This window comes from Portunus trituberculatus, chromosome 49 (genome assembly GCF_017591435.1).
Source record: "Portunus trituberculatus isolate SZX2019 chromosome 49, ASM1759143v1, whole genome shotgun sequence".
NCBI classification, from domain to species: Eukaryota; Metazoa; Arthropoda; class Malacostraca; order Decapoda; family Portunidae; genus Portunus; species Portunus trituberculatus.
This window is the reverse complement of record NC_059303.1, coordinates 19,430,709-19,446,524: the sequence shown is the minus strand read 5'-3', so window position 1 is coordinate 19,446,524 and position 15,816 is coordinate 19,430,709. Positions and strand designations below refer to the sequence as shown.

Sequence of the window (15,816 nt, the reverse complement as noted above, 5' to 3'; positions counted from 1 at the left end):
ACTGCTGAAATATTGCATCTTTCTTATATAGATATTTCTATGCTAACTGCATGCCTCCCTCCCGCAGCCTTGCTGCACAAGGCTTTCTTCTTCCTCACTCCTATTCTGTTCAATTCTCAAAAGCAAGAGTTAACCGGTACTCTCAGTTATTCACACTTTTCTCTGGTAAACACTGGAACTCCCTGCCTGCTTCCATACTTCCTTCCACCTTCCAACAACTTGACTTCTTTGAAGAAGTTTCAATACATTTGTCCCAGACTTTTGGCTAATTTTGTTTTATCTTAAGGGAACTGGCATTCCATTTCCTTTCTTAAATATTTTGTTGCTCCTGGCTGGCTTCTCCCCCCCTCTTTCAGAGAGAGAGAGAAAGATGCCTGACTTACTCTACAAATCCAAGCTTAGACAAAAATGGAATGGAAAGAAACACACTACTAAAAAAATCATGTTTCATTTACATGCATACTCACAAAATAATGCTTACATTCATACTCTCAAACTAAAAAAAACCCCACTCATATGGAGGTTCAGGATGTGGAAGTACAAGACCAATGAGTATTTTGTCTGATGTACAGTTAGTTATCTTTTAAACATAAATGCAGGTGGAAATTTTCTTTGTAAACCTTTGAGTATATATGTCAGTCTGTGTGTGTGTGTGTGTGTGTGTGTGTGTGTGAAAAGGGACAGTGCGTATGTGGAGGGAAAATATACATAATGAATAGGGTTTGCACGTTTTGCTTGAGCACTGTGGCATTCTGTGCTAGCCGTGCCTGGCCCCAAGGCACCCGCCACCCAGCCATCCTGAGATCAATGATGAAAACAATTGCCTGCAGTGTTGGAGTGGAAACGTGCAAGGAATGAAAAGCCAGGAAAATGCAGACTCTGGGTCATGACGTGGCTAACAGACTGTACCAAGTGCCGGCAAACACAGTATGCTGTATAAGATTCTTGTTCATCATAACTATGCTGTATGTACATATGCAAAAGGCACATTCTTCAGTGTAGGTGTGGTTGTGGAACACATCTATATAGGTATGTAAATGTATACATGTCTGTGCTGTTTTCAAGCCTCACTACATCCTCTTAACATTAAGTAGAATATGTTCAAGTGTGTCATTTAGGAGAGAACAACAATGAAATGTCATGTCATGATGCTTAAAACAGGAATTATTAAAAGCTTTAGTGGCATGCATGGCCGAAGACGGCCACACAGCGCTGGACATCACGTGAACACATACATTTTGTACATAACAGAGGACACAGCTGGTTGGTCCTGGTCTCCTCACACCCTCTGTGTCAGACATTCTATACAACAAATGCTTACAAATATATATAAAAATTATGAGTCATTTACAACAGGCACTTTACCTCAACAAAGCACCCTTGGCTAAATTTATTTGTTCATGTCTTAAATTGATACTCAATACATACAGAAAATAATATTTTGTCATTTCTATTAAAATTTTCATTAATTTATACTGATACAAACCCATAAAAATCTATTGGCAGAATACCCTACAGAGATCGGGCTGTGGTCTCTAAAGTCCTACACTTACACGTGGCCATTCTTAAAACAAATTAAACAAAGACATGGTTATAAACTTCACACACTAAACAACATATCACATTCAACATAGCCATGATATCAAACTTCCCTCCAAGTCACTGTGATGAGTTGTGTGCACAAGGTCTCGTCTGGTCAACATTCTTGTCATCAAAGTGTCTAGACTAAAAACTGAAGTGTATGTTTGGAATGCATGGGAAAAGCAAAAAAGATTCGTATTTTAATTTAGAAATGCATGCTTTCATGCTCAGGACAATAGTGTTGAGCACAGCTATCACAGAGCAACCCACGAAAGACTCCTCCTACGTCACATCTACAACTATATTGCAAACTGTTTTGTGTGAACACTATACACAAAGGGTCTTCATCTTACACAGGAAGGTCCTTGCCTTACTTTTCTACAATTACAAGAAGTAAAGTCTGTGGATGATTGTACTCACTTGCACAATAAGTACGGATAAAATAATATTAGCACTATGTACATGGTAGAGAGGAAGCAGCCCAGGCAGGTATGGTGCACGCGGCACTGTACACCAAGGGCAGCACTGTACACTAGAACACTATTGGCACGAGGGAACTTCAGGGTCTAAATATAGATGGAGCCTTGGGAAGGCAATCCTAGAGGCTGCAGGGGACCCTGTGGTTGCCCCTGCTGTTGCTGTTGCTGTTGCTGTTGTTGTTGCTGCTGCTGTTGTTGTTGTTGTTGCTGTTGCTGTTGTTGTTGCTGTTGTTGTTGCTGCTGCTGTTGGGTATTGGGATACAGTGGGTGTATTGGTGGCAGACCAGGGGGTCCCAGAGGAGACCTAACCCCCTCTGACCAGTCACTCTGGCTGCGTGGGGAAGCAGAAGACCACTGGCCGGGGGACTCTGGGGAAGGGGTGGGGAAGGCGTCATGAGCAGCCTGTGCTGCCCCATGAGAGTGCTGGGGTGTGGCCTCCACCCCCGAGTGCTGTGAGGGAGGGGTGGGATAGTGCGGGTAGAATCCACTGCTACCTTGGTGTTGGTGGTGCTGCTGCATCTGCTGTTGCTGCTGTTTCTGTTGGTGGTGAGCCTGTGCCTGCTGAAGCTGGTGTTGCTGAGGTGGAGGAGGGGGCTGCTGCTGCTGCTGTTGTTGCTGCTGCTGGCCAGGCAGACTATACGCAGCCCCACTACTGGTTGGAAACTCAAATCCCGAGGTGGCTGTGGCGTGCCTGAGGGCTGCCATGTGGGTGGGGGAGGTGGGCAGCGCTGGCCGCATCTTGCCAGGGGAGGTAGCATGGCCCTGGGCATGAGGAGAGTGGACATGCTGGGGAGATGAGTGAGGAGGAGTCATGTGATGAGGGGGAGAGGTGGTCTGGCTCTGTGGGGAGAAGGAAGCTGGCATAGACTGCTGCCGCTGGTGCACCACATGGCCCTGGTGATGGGGGTGGCCCTCAATCAGGCTGGCAAAACTGAAAGGATTGTTGTCACGCACACCAATCTGTTGTAGGTTGTTCATGGAAGCTGCAGCCTTGACAGACTCCTCGTAGGGAGGTGGCTGTGCCACACCCAGGTCAGGGAAGTGGGGGTTGACACCACCCAGGCCGCCAGAAAACAGACCTGTCTCGAAGGGGCTGGAGGCTGCCTCAAACACCCCATGTGGCGATCCCGTTGAGTTCAGTGGTGACAGCTGTGTCTGTGAGTCCACACTTGGCACACCTGAGGCTTCCCGCTTCTTCTTGATGCTGGAACTGCGCTTGATGGAGACGGTGCCATCGGGGCTGACGGGAGTGTTGATGGACCCGCCAGGTAGGGACATGACTGAGGACTTTGGCCGCCGAGCCTTGGCCTTGGGCTGAGTGTTGGTTCGCTGTGCTGGCTGTGGTGTCATCTGCTGGGTGAGCACATTTCCAGCTTGCTGGTTCTGTTGTGACACCAGATGGGAAGTGTTGACCACCTGGGCCATCTGGGGAGAACGGGGATGGTGCTCCCGTAGCAGACGCACGATGTCGTGGTGCAGCCGTTCGTTGGCCACGTCTTCAGGCAGGCGCTCCATGTTGTCGGTGATGTCCCGGTTAGCAAAGTGGTCCAGCAGGATCTTACACGCCTCATAGCTCCCCTCCCGGGCAGCAAGGAATAAAGGAGTCTCATCCTAAGGGAGAAGGTATTTTTGAAAATGTTGGAAGCACTGTTTTTTGAACAAGACAACAAACATAGCAGCCTCAACCACAACTCGTATGTGTTGATTTAATACACTCTAATCAAGAAGTAATGATTCAGTCACTTTTAAAATAATTTCCTCTGAAGAGAGAAGAAACAGCCACTCACCCTGTTGTTCTGAGCATCCCTGTTTGCTCCATGGGCCAGCAAGATCTGTACTGCCTCCACATTGTTGACAGAGGCTGCCCAATGCAGCGCTGTCTTGCCCAGATCATCTGCAGCATTGATGTCAGCATCAGCATTGATGAGGTCCTCCACCATTCCCTCGATGGCCAGCCGTGCCGCCAGGATGAGTGGTGTGGTGCCGTCGTTCATTTTGGCGTTCAGGTCAGTGGATCGATTCCTCAGGAGGATCTGAGGACAAGAAACGTAAAGTGTCACTCAGGCAGATCTAGTTGTGATACAAGCTGGCCCATCAAAACACTGGCTCCATTATGATTGACACAATAGAAAGCTGTGACAATACTGGACCCCAGCTGATTAGGCATTACATTACATAGTTGATCTTACAACAGTATTTCACTTATTCCTTTATTTGAGTAATTTTAGAATTTTACTGGAAAACATAAAACAAGAAATAATAAAATTTGAGTTGTTGAAGCAATTCTTTTTACTGGTAAAGGCATCTTTCAAAACTTCATTCAATTTGCACCAGACCAATTGATGTTTGATGTGAAGTCATAAGTCACCAAGTGACCAGGATAATACTACTACTTGATGGCAACTCCTCCAACAACAACTTTACAATGACAGCATCAGTAATCATATAGTGTACAGTGCCAACACCTACCTGGAATACTCCTTGGGCATCAGCAGCCACAGCAGCATGCAGTGGTGTGCGGCCAGTGGCATCCTGGGCATTGGCATCAGCCTTGGCATCCAGCAGGCGCTTGGCTGCATCAGCTCTGGCATACCTGGAACATAATCACCAGATTATTAAGGTGAACTTGTCTGAGAATCCAATAACTTTTTTTTTCACAAGGAGTTATTTTCACTCAATGCAAATTTATATCCTGAGAAATAAGGAACAGATGTGCAGTGAGAACCAAGGTATCTACTACTATACAACTAGTCAAAATGACTGTCATGTCCCAAAATTTTGTAATGAGAACATAAATGTAAATCTTACAAGAAAACTAATAAGGGCAGATGCCATGGCAAGTCAGATCTTATACTAAATACTACCAGTTGTGTGGTGCACTGGCAAGAGCACTCACCTGGCAGCTAGGTGGAGGGAAGTCTCCCCAGTGCGATCCATCTTGGCATTGAGCTTGGCGCCTTGCTCTATCAGCTCCTGGATCACTGCTGCTGACCCATCCTTGTCATCCTCATCCGTGTGGCTCTCTAGGCCGCCTCCACGGAAGGAGGCAATCATGAGTGGCGTCAAGCCCATGGGGCCCTTGGGATCCACCTCACCAGCCAGGCCCCGCTGGTCCTCCGGCTCAGTCTGGGGTGGAGTGAGAGCAAGGAGGTCTGGATTCTTGATGTCAGCAGCATCCAGGTGCTGCTGCGTCCACACACGTGGGTCATTAGCATCATCGTAGTCGGTGAGGTGTGTCTGGTCTGAGTAGCCCGCCTCATGCCTTGACCTCTTGGTGGGCGGGTGTTCGCTGTCGTCGTCGGACCAGTCTGCCATTGGTCCTGGGATAGCCATGGGAGGGCCTGGACCCTCTCCATCAGCCAAGTCAGCCAGATGGTGCATGGAGGCCCCTTTGCTGAAGCTGCGCATCTCCTGGCCGTCTGGCTTCCTGCGGGCTGGCTCGGTCCCCTGTGGTGTGTTGTACTTGGGGAAGAATCCCTCGGGGAACCAGGTGATGCCTCTGGCACGCTTGCGGTTGTTAGTAATGACCATGAAGATGATGCCCACCAACACCATGGTAAAGACAATGCCAACAATGACATAGGCATAGCCAGGTGTGGGATCCAGGGGCATGTCCTCATACACCTTGGCAATGGGCACGTCATGGTAGCTCCCCAGACGCAGACGGTTGGCTGCCAGGAAGTTTGCCATATCGGTGACAGTTCCCAGGCACTGGTTCTCCCTCTCGCAGCGACGGGTGTCAATGTCAAAGTACACTAGCAGGCCCTGGATGCCATCCCTGTTGTAAGTGTAGATCATCTCCTCGCCAGACTTGCCCAACTTGATGGAGAGGTGTGCCCGGAGCTCAGTGCTCAGTGAGCGTGTGAAGGCCTTCTTCACCATCATGAATGTGGCCTTGTCAGTCTCTACTACAATCTGGAGTCCTTCCTGCAGTATGGATGGCGGCTCCATCTCACAGTCCAGGCCGTCCCAGCCACATTCCTCAGTGTTGCAGCCTTGGTCGCAGTGGCCGTTGCCATAGTTGGTCTGGCAGTAAGCATCGTAGATTGGATTGCAAGAATCCAAGGGCTTCTTGCAGTCCATACCATCAAAGAGGCACTCACTGTTATTGCATTCAGTGTTACAAACTCCATTTCCAAAGACTTCCACACAGTTTATTGGAGCCTGACACATTCCCCACGGGTCCCTCCCCAAGGAACACTCGTAGCCATCATAGTCACAGGCTGGAGTTGCACACTCTTTGTCACACTTATTGTTGTTCTTCTTTTCTTCACAGCGGTGGATTTCACACCCCTCTCTCTCCAGAGTAATGTTGGAGATAAAGGTGATGACTGGCTTACCAATGCCACCTTTGAAAGTTGGGTTGTGCACCTCACACATCTTGCCATTCCAGGTTGGAGGACAGTGGCACTCAAAGAAGGTGATCCTGTCCAGACAGTTGCCACCATGCAGACATGGGTTGGGGCTACAGGAGGTGACCTTTTCCTCCTGAGGATGCACTCAGCGCCGCGCTCATAGGGGCGGCAGATCTCTCCTGGCCGGCATGGATTGGAGGCACAGTTGTCGCTTGGGAACTCGCAGGACTTTCCTGTGAATCCATCAGGGCAGTGACAAGAGTAGTCCACATTGTTATTGTTGCAGACTCCTCCATTCTGGCAGGGTGCCTCCGCACAAAAGTCCCTCTTGCTCTCACAGTGCCGTCCCATGTATCCCAGCTTACAGTTGCAACGGTAGTCATTGACAAGCTGGATGCAGTCAGCAGTGCCCTCAGACACACAGGGGGATGACAGGCACTCATTTACATCCCCTTCACACCTGGTGCCCACGTAGCCTGCCTTACAGTCGCACTCAAATCCACCAACCTTATCCACACAAGTCCCGCCATTGTGACAGGCTCCCTCATAGCAATCATTGGTGTTGATCTCGCACAGCTTCCCAAGAGTTCCGTGGGGACAGGAACACTGGAAGCCATTCACCTGGTCGTGGCAGACTCCTCCATTCTGGCAGGGATTGTTAGGCTTGCAGTCATCAACATTGTACTCGCAGTCCAGGCCTTGGAAGCCCGGCCGGCAGGTGCAAGAGTAGGTGCCCACATGGTCATTGCAGGTGGCACCATTCATGCATGGCTGGGAGTCGCACTCCCGTATCTCATGCTGGCAGTAGGAGCCGGTATACCCCGGGGCACATTCGCAGCGGTGGGTGTTGCCAATGTCGTGGCACTTGCCATCGTGAAGGCATAATTCTGAGGGACTCACGTCCTTGCTGGCAGCTGCAGTGGCACAGGACACCATTTCCACATCACACAGCAGGCCAGTCCAGCCCAGTGGACACACACACTTGTAGCGGTTCTTGGTCTGCTTGCACACACCGTTGTTGAAGCAGGGGGTGGGTGTGCACCAGTCCACCAGGTTTTCACACTGTTCCCCAGTATAGCCATACTGACAGTGGCAGGTGAAGAAGCCATCATGGTCACTGCAGGTGCCACCATTCTTGCAAGGGTTAGAATGGCACTCGTTGATGCGGTGCTGGCAGTGGGAGCCAGTGAAGCCCATCATGCACTCGCAGGTGTAGTTGTTGATGCCGTCAATGCAGCTTCCATTGTTCATGCAGGATGTTGGAGTGCAATCTTCATCATTAATCTCACAATTTGTTCCGGAGAAGCCAAGGCGACAGGTGCAGGTGTAGGAGTTGACGTAGTCGTTGCAGGTGGCATTGTTCTGGCAAGGATTTGAGTCGCACTCGTTGAGATCGTGTTCACAGTTGGTGCCACCGAACCCGTCAACACACAGGCAGGTGTAATCCCCGATGCCGTCTAGGCAAGTGCCGCCGTTGAGGCAGGGCTGCGGAGCACAGTCATTGGTGTTAATGGTGCACTCCCGGCCCTCGTAGCCCACAGCACAGTCACAGGAGTAGGAGCCATTGGTGTTGCGACAGGTGGCGCCATTCTTGCAGGGCGATGGGGACACGCTGCACTCGTTGATGTCCTCATCACAGAGGCGGCCGGTGTAGCCCAAGTTGCACTCGCAAGTAAAGTCCACAAAGTTTGCTGTGGGCATGCAACGGGCATCGTGCCGGCACTTGTTTGGGGAGCATGGGTCCATGCGCACCTCACAGTTCTTGCCAGTGTGGGGGAGCTCACACACACACTTGTAGGAGTTCACCAAGTCAATGCAAGTGCCACCATTCCTGCATGGACGACTCTGGCAGTCATCAATATTTACCTCACAATTTCTGCCGGAGTAGCCCGGGGACATGAGCAGGTGTACATGTTGAGGGCATCATGGCAGGTGCCGCCATGCTGGCATGGGTTGGACTGGCACTCGTCAATCTCGTGTTCACAGCGGTGGCCAGTGAACCCCGGTGGACACTTGCAGTTGAACCTGTTGACATCATCGTAGCAGGAACCACCATTAAGGCAGGGGTCGCTGGCACACTCGTTGACATTGGAGAGGCAACGAGCATCGTAGTAACCGGATGGGCACTGGCAGCGGAACCCATTAACCATGTCGATGCACCGGCCTCCGTTGGCACATGGCTGGGACAGGCAATCATCAATGTTGGTCTCGCAGTGCCTGCCGGTGTAGCCTGGCTCACACTCACAGCTGTACTCGTTGATCCCGTCCTTGCACTTGGCACCGTTGCGACACGGATTGCTGAAGCACTCGTTGATGTTGTGCTCACAGTTCATTCCGGCTGTGCCGTTGGGACAGTCACACTTGTAGCCATTGATGAGGTTCTTGCACGTCCCCTTGTGCTGACACGGAGAGGAGCTGCACTCGTCAATTTCCGTCTGACACAGGAGGCCCGTGTAGCCTGGGTGACACATGCACTTGAAGGAGTTGTTCCCGTCGATGCAGGTTCCTTGGCGGCAGGGAGAAGACAGACAGTCGTCAATGTTGGTCTCACAGTTCCTGCCAGTAAAGCCTGGTGGGCAGCGACAACTGTAACCAGCAACCCTATCAATGCAGATTCCCCCATGTTGGCAAGGCTCTGAAGCACAGTCGTCAATATTGATGTGACACTGGCGGCCAGTGAAGCCCTGAGTACAGCTGCACCGGTACTCGTTGATGAGGTCGCTGCACACTCCATTGTTGTAGCATGGGTGGGAGGCACATTCATCAACGTCTTCTTCACAGTGTTGGCCAGTGTAGCCTGTGGGAAGGAGCCATTGGTTACCTACTAGTACATGAAGGCTGGGCAGCAAAAGGTCTAATACAGATGCAAAGAATACCTGCATCTATTTTTTTGTTAGTAATGGAGAGATTTAGTGATTAAAAAAAAAAAAAAAAAAAAAAAAAAAAAAAAATATATATATATATATATATATATATATATATATATATATATATATATATAAATAAATAAAAAATAAATAAATAGATAAATAAATAAAATAGATAAATAAATAAAAAATTAATAAAATAAATAAATAAATAAAAATTAAAGTGCTAGAAGATGCCAGAAATAAGCTACAAGTCCTTTTTTTTTTAGATTTATTTATTTCTACACGTCAGGAATATATATATATATATATATATATATATATATATATATATATATATATATATATATATAGAGAGAGAGAGAGAGAGAGAGAGAGAGAGAGAGAGAGAGAGAGAGAGAGAGAGAGAGAGTGTTTCGTGACATCACAAAAAGAAATGGGAACCAAGAGAGTTTGTCAATTCAGTTTTGGTACACAGTAAGAGTAGAATTTGATATCTCACTACTCATCTCTCTCAACATGTGGATTTAATATACACGAGGCTGAGGATGCACCAGAATGTCATGTGGTTATTTTACCAACTCGAAGTGGTAGAAGATATAATGATTTTTTTTTCGTTTAATAATAATAATAATAATAATAATAATAATAATAATAATAATTATTATTATTATTATCATTACCATCAGATCTTTCGTTCTATTTCAAATTGGCTTTGGAATAAATTCGTGTGTATCGGAAGAAGAGGCTGGCAGTGGCCGCAACTCACCCTGGTGTGTAGCTGGGGCACGGCACAACAGCTGCCACAAAGGAGGCTCGCCGCCACTGACCCATTTCCATCGCCACGCTGCCAACTCATTGCATTCACCATCGTCAACATCACCTCAACCCCACACTGGCCACTCCCCTCCCTAGATGTGTTGAGCATAAACCATTAGACCATTTCTTACGCACCCACCGTTCCCAAGACCTCAACGTGTTGCATGGGGATCCGCGAACCCTCATGCCCCGCTTCGCCCCGCACTCTACTGTTCTGATACTCCCTCTGCGTCTGTCTCAATTAGCGCAATAATACCACGCTCATAATGGGTAGCAGTCTCATATTTCCTCTTCCTGCGTTGCGTCCCAAGATGGAGCAGTGACAGCGACAGGAATACCGTGACGTCATGGAAGAGAGTACCAACTTCTCAAGGCGAATCAAAGAGCAGCAGACTGACTCCCTGCCACCTTCCAACCTCGCAATGCCTTTACCTGCCTGATGGAGCAGCCCGATGACACCGGATGTTCAGGCCTGCGAGGCTCACCCATTCTCCCTCAATAATCATATCAGCAAGACCCGAGGCGTTGGTAAACAAGAAACCATTCTCATACTGTTCCGAGTGGCCGTGGTGCGCAGGCCAATAAGGGCGGATGTCGCGCAAGATGAGCAGCGGAAGGTGCCCTTAATGACGCGCGCCGCTGGGACGGGGTCGTGAGCCTGAGAAAGTGTGGCCGCGGGGTTACCAATGATGCCACTTAGTCTTTATTGTTCATTAAATCCTGCCTACTGATCTTACGACTATCTAGAGGTCTTCAGTTCCCAATAACTCTACAGGATGAGTCAATTCAGCAAGGGAAGTGAAAATCACCTATAAAGGTCAGTGGCGCCGCAAGCCGTGAACTTAGGGCGAACAAAGGAACTCCCGGAGTCTGTAAGCCACCTGATGCGTCGTGCCCGCCGCTCGATGCCACACACCTCAACACTCCGCGTTTCCACACTACACTACCGGTAAATGCCTCACACAGTGCTCACTTCCTCTGGATACTCAGCTTCCTTTCAAGAATGATTAAATTTCTACGATGTCTGAAATAGAGTTTCGTCCCTCACTCCCCCTTCCCTTGCCGAGGACCGCTTCCATACACCCTGGTTTGACAGCAGCGTGCCCCTTCCTCCTCCCGCGCCACCCCAGACCACGAGGACACCACTATACTCCTTACACAAACCATGCTCTCCATCACCCTGCTTTCCCAATTGAACGAAATTAAAGTCTATACGCTGCTTCATGGCCGCCACACTAATGCTACTCTAACAAGACAGTTACTTAGCAATCTGCGAGGTCATGAGGGGCGCTAGGCGGGTATAAGGGTGGACGCCCGTGCTTGGTTGGCTTGGGACGCGGAGTAAAAGCAAGGTCGGAATGGACACTGGAAGCGCCACGGGGGTGTTGGCACGCCTGGCAGCCTCATCTTCACTACGCCAACACACACACACACACACACACCAGCAGATTCCCCGCTGCGCCTCCCCCGCTCATTCACTCCCATTCACCGGACAACTACTCGTCCTGCCCTCAAGACACACTCGAGGGGCATCGGGCAGCAGTCCAGGGAGGCTAGTGGCGGCGTGCAGCTGTTCACTTCTCAGCTAGACTCTTCCCTTGCCGCCACTCCTCCTCCTCCATGATAATTTTGGAACTGTGGTAAAGGAAGGAAGGAAGGAAGGAAGGAAGGAAAAAGAGGGAGAGAGAAAGGAGAGGCAAAGCAGGAGTCACGAGCTGCCCCGCCTCACCCACGGCAACACGGTCTCGGGTCTCTCTCTCTCTCTCTCTCTCTCTCTCTCGTATACTGTAGTCAATGTGACTCAATCTTTAAAACATTAACTTCATTAAATCTCTCTGTCACATGAAAGTTCTACCCAGCAGTGGCTTCTGAAGTTCTTAGCAGACTTCTAGTTAAGCTCCCAACGCTGCGTCACGCGGGATTCGCTCTCCTCGTGAAACAAAGCAGTTTGCGTAATTAAGAGACTCATGATGTAAGAAAAAACTTTCAACTTTACTTTTTTCCTTTTCAACAGTACACTCCCTAACCGGTCCTGTACCAGCATACCCCACTCACTCCTTTCCCTTCCCTTCTGCCACGGCCCTCCCAATCTCTCTCTTTCAGAAACACACACACACAAACGGAATGGACCAAGTGGATAATGAGAAACTGATCCTGGGAGAAGAATATGACATTCGAAGCACAAGATCGCATAGTAAAAAGCTGAGAAAGGGAAGATGTCTGAGAGATGTTAGAAATATAGTTTCCCGCAGATTTATTGAGACGTGGAACAGTTTGAATGAAGAAGTAGTGTCTGCAACGAGTGTGCATACTTTTAAAGATTGGATAAGTGTAGATATGGAGACGGGGCCACACGAGCATAAAGCCCAGGCCCTGTAAAACTACAACTAGGTAAACTAAGTAAACACACACACACACACACACACACACACACACACACACACACACACACACACACACACACACACACACACACCCGGTAGCTCAGTGGTTAGAGCGCTGGTTTCACAAACCAGAGGACCGGGGTTCGATTCCCCGGCCGGGTGGAGATATTTGGGTGTGTCTCCTTTCACGTGTAGCCCCTGTTCACCTAGCAGTGAGTAGGTACGGGATGTAAATCGAGGAGTTGTGACCTTGTCTCGGTGTGTGGTGTGCCTGGTCTCAGGCCTATCCGAAGATCGGAAATAATGAGCTCTGAGCTCGTTCCGTAGGGTAACGTCTGGCTGTCTCGTCAGAGACTGGAGCAGATCAAACAGTGAAACACACACACACACACACACACGTAGTGTAGTGGTTAGCACGCTCGGCTCACAAGCGAGAGGCCCCGGGTTCGAGTACCGGACCTGGCAAGGCAAATGGGCAAACCTCTGTTCACCTAGCAATAAATAGGTACGGGATGTAACTCGAGGGGCTGTGGCCTCGCTGTCCCGGTGTGTGTGGTGTGTAATGTGGTCTCAGTCCTACCTGAACGAAGATCGGTCAGCAAGAGGTCTGAGCTCTTTCCGTAGGGGAAAGGCTAGCTGCGGGACCAACAAGCGACCGTGGTGAATAACACACACACACACACACACACACACACACACACACACACACACACACACACACACACAAAGGTGTCGAGGTCACCTAGTTAGAGGCATGGCCCATTGGAAAACCGTGCTCGTTGGTCGTGCAGTATCGTGCCGTCACCACACAGGCGAGGCATGAGTGGCGGTAGAGGGAAATGCGTCCTGCCATGATAAAACTGGGAGAAAGTAACAATTCCCGCTGACAGAGTAGAGCAGATGAGACACACGCAAGTGAGGGATCATGGGCCTTACCTGGCATGCACACACAGCGAAAGGCACCGCGCTCGTCCAGACATGTGCCCTGGTTGTGGCACGGGTTGCTCTCGCACTCATTGATGTTGATCTCGCAGCGCGGCCCTGTGAAGCCCTTGGAGCAGTTACACCTGTGAGGGGAGAGGAGGTGTTAGAACTGCAACAACGAGCGTCCCGTGGAGCTGAGGAGACGCATGGAACAAGACGCTATAATAGTGTACTATATGGGACTGGTACCTGACGGAGATACGGCAGGCGCCTCACCTGAAGGAGCCCGGAGTGTTGACGCAGGTGCCATTGTGCTCGCAAGGCAAACCCTCCTTGCACTCGTCGATGTCCTCCGTGCAGTCAACGCCCTTGTAGCCTGGCGGACACGTGCATATGTAACCGCCGTCGGTGGGCGAGGTGTCACACAGGGAGCCGCGATGGCACGGATTGCTGGCACAGGCGTCGTCCAGGTGGCACAATAAGCCCGTCTGTGGCGAGAAAGCAAGGAATCAAGACTCACCAAGGAACACTGCCATCAATCAGTGACAAAATCAGTGTTCATGACAGCTCAGGAGCACCACCGCGCCGGACAGACTCGTGCTTACCTTCCCCGGCGTGCACTGGCACAGGTAGGAGCCCACGCGGTCGATGCAGGTGGCGCCGTTGAAACAAGCAGAGGCCGTGCAGTCGTCGATGTTCTCAGAGCACACCTCTCCTGTCCAGCCATTCACACAGATGCAGGAGAAGCCGCCCACAGTGTTGGTACAGGTGGCGCCGTTCTGTAGAGAGGCGTCAGTAAATACACTCGACTACTGCTCAGCATTATAATGGTAAATTCATTGTACTAATTCACCTTGATGCAGGTCCTCCACATCCTTTCTTACATAATCAGTGGCCTAATTAATAGTCCCGTGGTCCAGAGGTAGTGGGCAGTGTGAAGAGACACAGACGCCTAGATAGGGGGAAGGACTCACCTTGCAAATAGTGGGGCGCACAGCACACTCATCCACGTCCTCAGTGCAGTACGGCCCGGTGAAGGTTGGCGGACACGCGCACGTGTACGTGTTGACGCCATCCACGCACGTCGCGCCATTTTGGCACATATGCCTCTCGCAGTCGTTAATGTTGATCTCGCAGTTCCTGCCTCTGAATCCTGCAAACCAATGACAGTAGTTAGTGGTGTACTCCAAAGAACACCTGATACTGCAAGCAATAAATGGATAAGCTGAGAGGTCAAGTAAGGAAGGTCGTGGTGTAATGGTGTAGATAGTGTAGGTGACAAGGGACGTGTCCGAGTGTGCTGCACCAAGACGATGAGCAGATTAGATAAATTTATGGATGTGTATGACGGTGGAAATAGGTTAGGTGTGTTCTATACAAGGACTGCCACGTGTAAGCATGTTGGTTTCTTGCAACTTCTCTCGTTTTGTTGTCGTGTCGCTGTTGTCATTAAAGAAAGCAAGAAACATTTCACGGACGACGCAAGTGACGAGGGATGAGGGGCGGCAAGGGGCACTAGGAAGGAGGCGGGGATAGCTGAAGAGGGGCAGCGAACAGGTGTCATAAAGGATTGCATCAAAGGGGGATGGGGTGGGCGTGCCGTAAGGCTGGGGCACTTCTGCGGTCTCAATTAGGGATGAGGTGAGGGGATGCGACGGACGAGAGAGGAAGGCAGGGGCGCGCTCACCCCTCTGATGGGCTGGGGAGCCCCTCGTGGGAACGCTCCCACACCACCACCCAGCTGGCGCCCCCCTTCCTTCCACTTGTGTGTGTGTGTGTGTGTGTGTGTGTGTGTGTGTGTGTGTGTGTGTGTGTGTGTGAGAGAGAGAGAGAGAGAGAGAGAGAGAGAGAGAGAGAGAGAGAGAGAGAGAGAGAGAGAGAGAGAGAGAGAGAGAGAGAGAGAGAGAGAGAGAGAGAGAGAGAGAGCATCAGTATCACCCAGGAAGAAGGTTGAGGTGGCGACAGTCAAGGTGCGGGAACGTCTGTGAGCTAATGAGGAGTGGGCGGAGGGAGGGGCGGGACCTAGGTAGGTGAAGGGGGGAGCAGTCTTTATGGCGCGGGGTCCCGCTGCTTTAATGGGGTCTGGGGTCGCCCCTCAGACTGGGGCAGGAAGGCGCTCCCCAGTATCCAGCCCCATCCTCCCCGCCGCCGCTACAAGCAATGGCCGAGATTCAATACAGCTTCACTTTCCCCTCACAAAAACCCAGCGAGTCTGCCCGACCCCCGGCACAGGTCGTGACGCCGTGGAGGCTGGCCAAAGGTCAGGGGTCGCCGGGCCCCAACGGGCCGCTAAACGGACCAGTACACCGCTACCTACCCCCTACCCCCCCTCCGGGCCCTTGCTGACATGGCGCCCCAGTGCCTCGTTGACGCCACGCGGCACCCGAGTGGTGGCCAGGCACTATGC

At 50.5% G+C, this 15,816-nt stretch overlaps 1 protein-coding gene across 1 annotated transcript in view; it reads right to left on the bottom strand.

Moving 5' to 3' along the window:
• Positions 1 to 432: 432 nt before the first annotated feature.
• LOC123499229 (neurogenic locus Notch protein-like) overlaps positions 433 to 15,816 on the bottom strand; it is a 96,603-nt gene continuing 81,219 nt past the window's right edge. The window contains 10 exon segments of the mRNA XM_045246991.1: positions 433 to 3,671; positions 3,848 to 4,093; positions 4,530 to 4,653; positions 4,957 to 6,556; positions 6,559 to 8,310; positions 8,313 to 9,212; positions 13,422 to 13,552; positions 13,686 to 13,897; positions 14,015 to 14,188; positions 14,384 to 14,562. Coding sequence (XP_045102926.1) covers positions 2,148 to 3,671; positions 3,848 to 4,093; positions 4,530 to 4,653; positions 4,957 to 6,556; positions 6,559 to 8,310; positions 8,313 to 9,212; positions 13,422 to 13,552; positions 13,686 to 13,897; positions 14,015 to 14,188; positions 14,384 to 14,562 — 6,842 coding nt within the window. The 3' untranslated portion in view covers positions 433 to 2,147.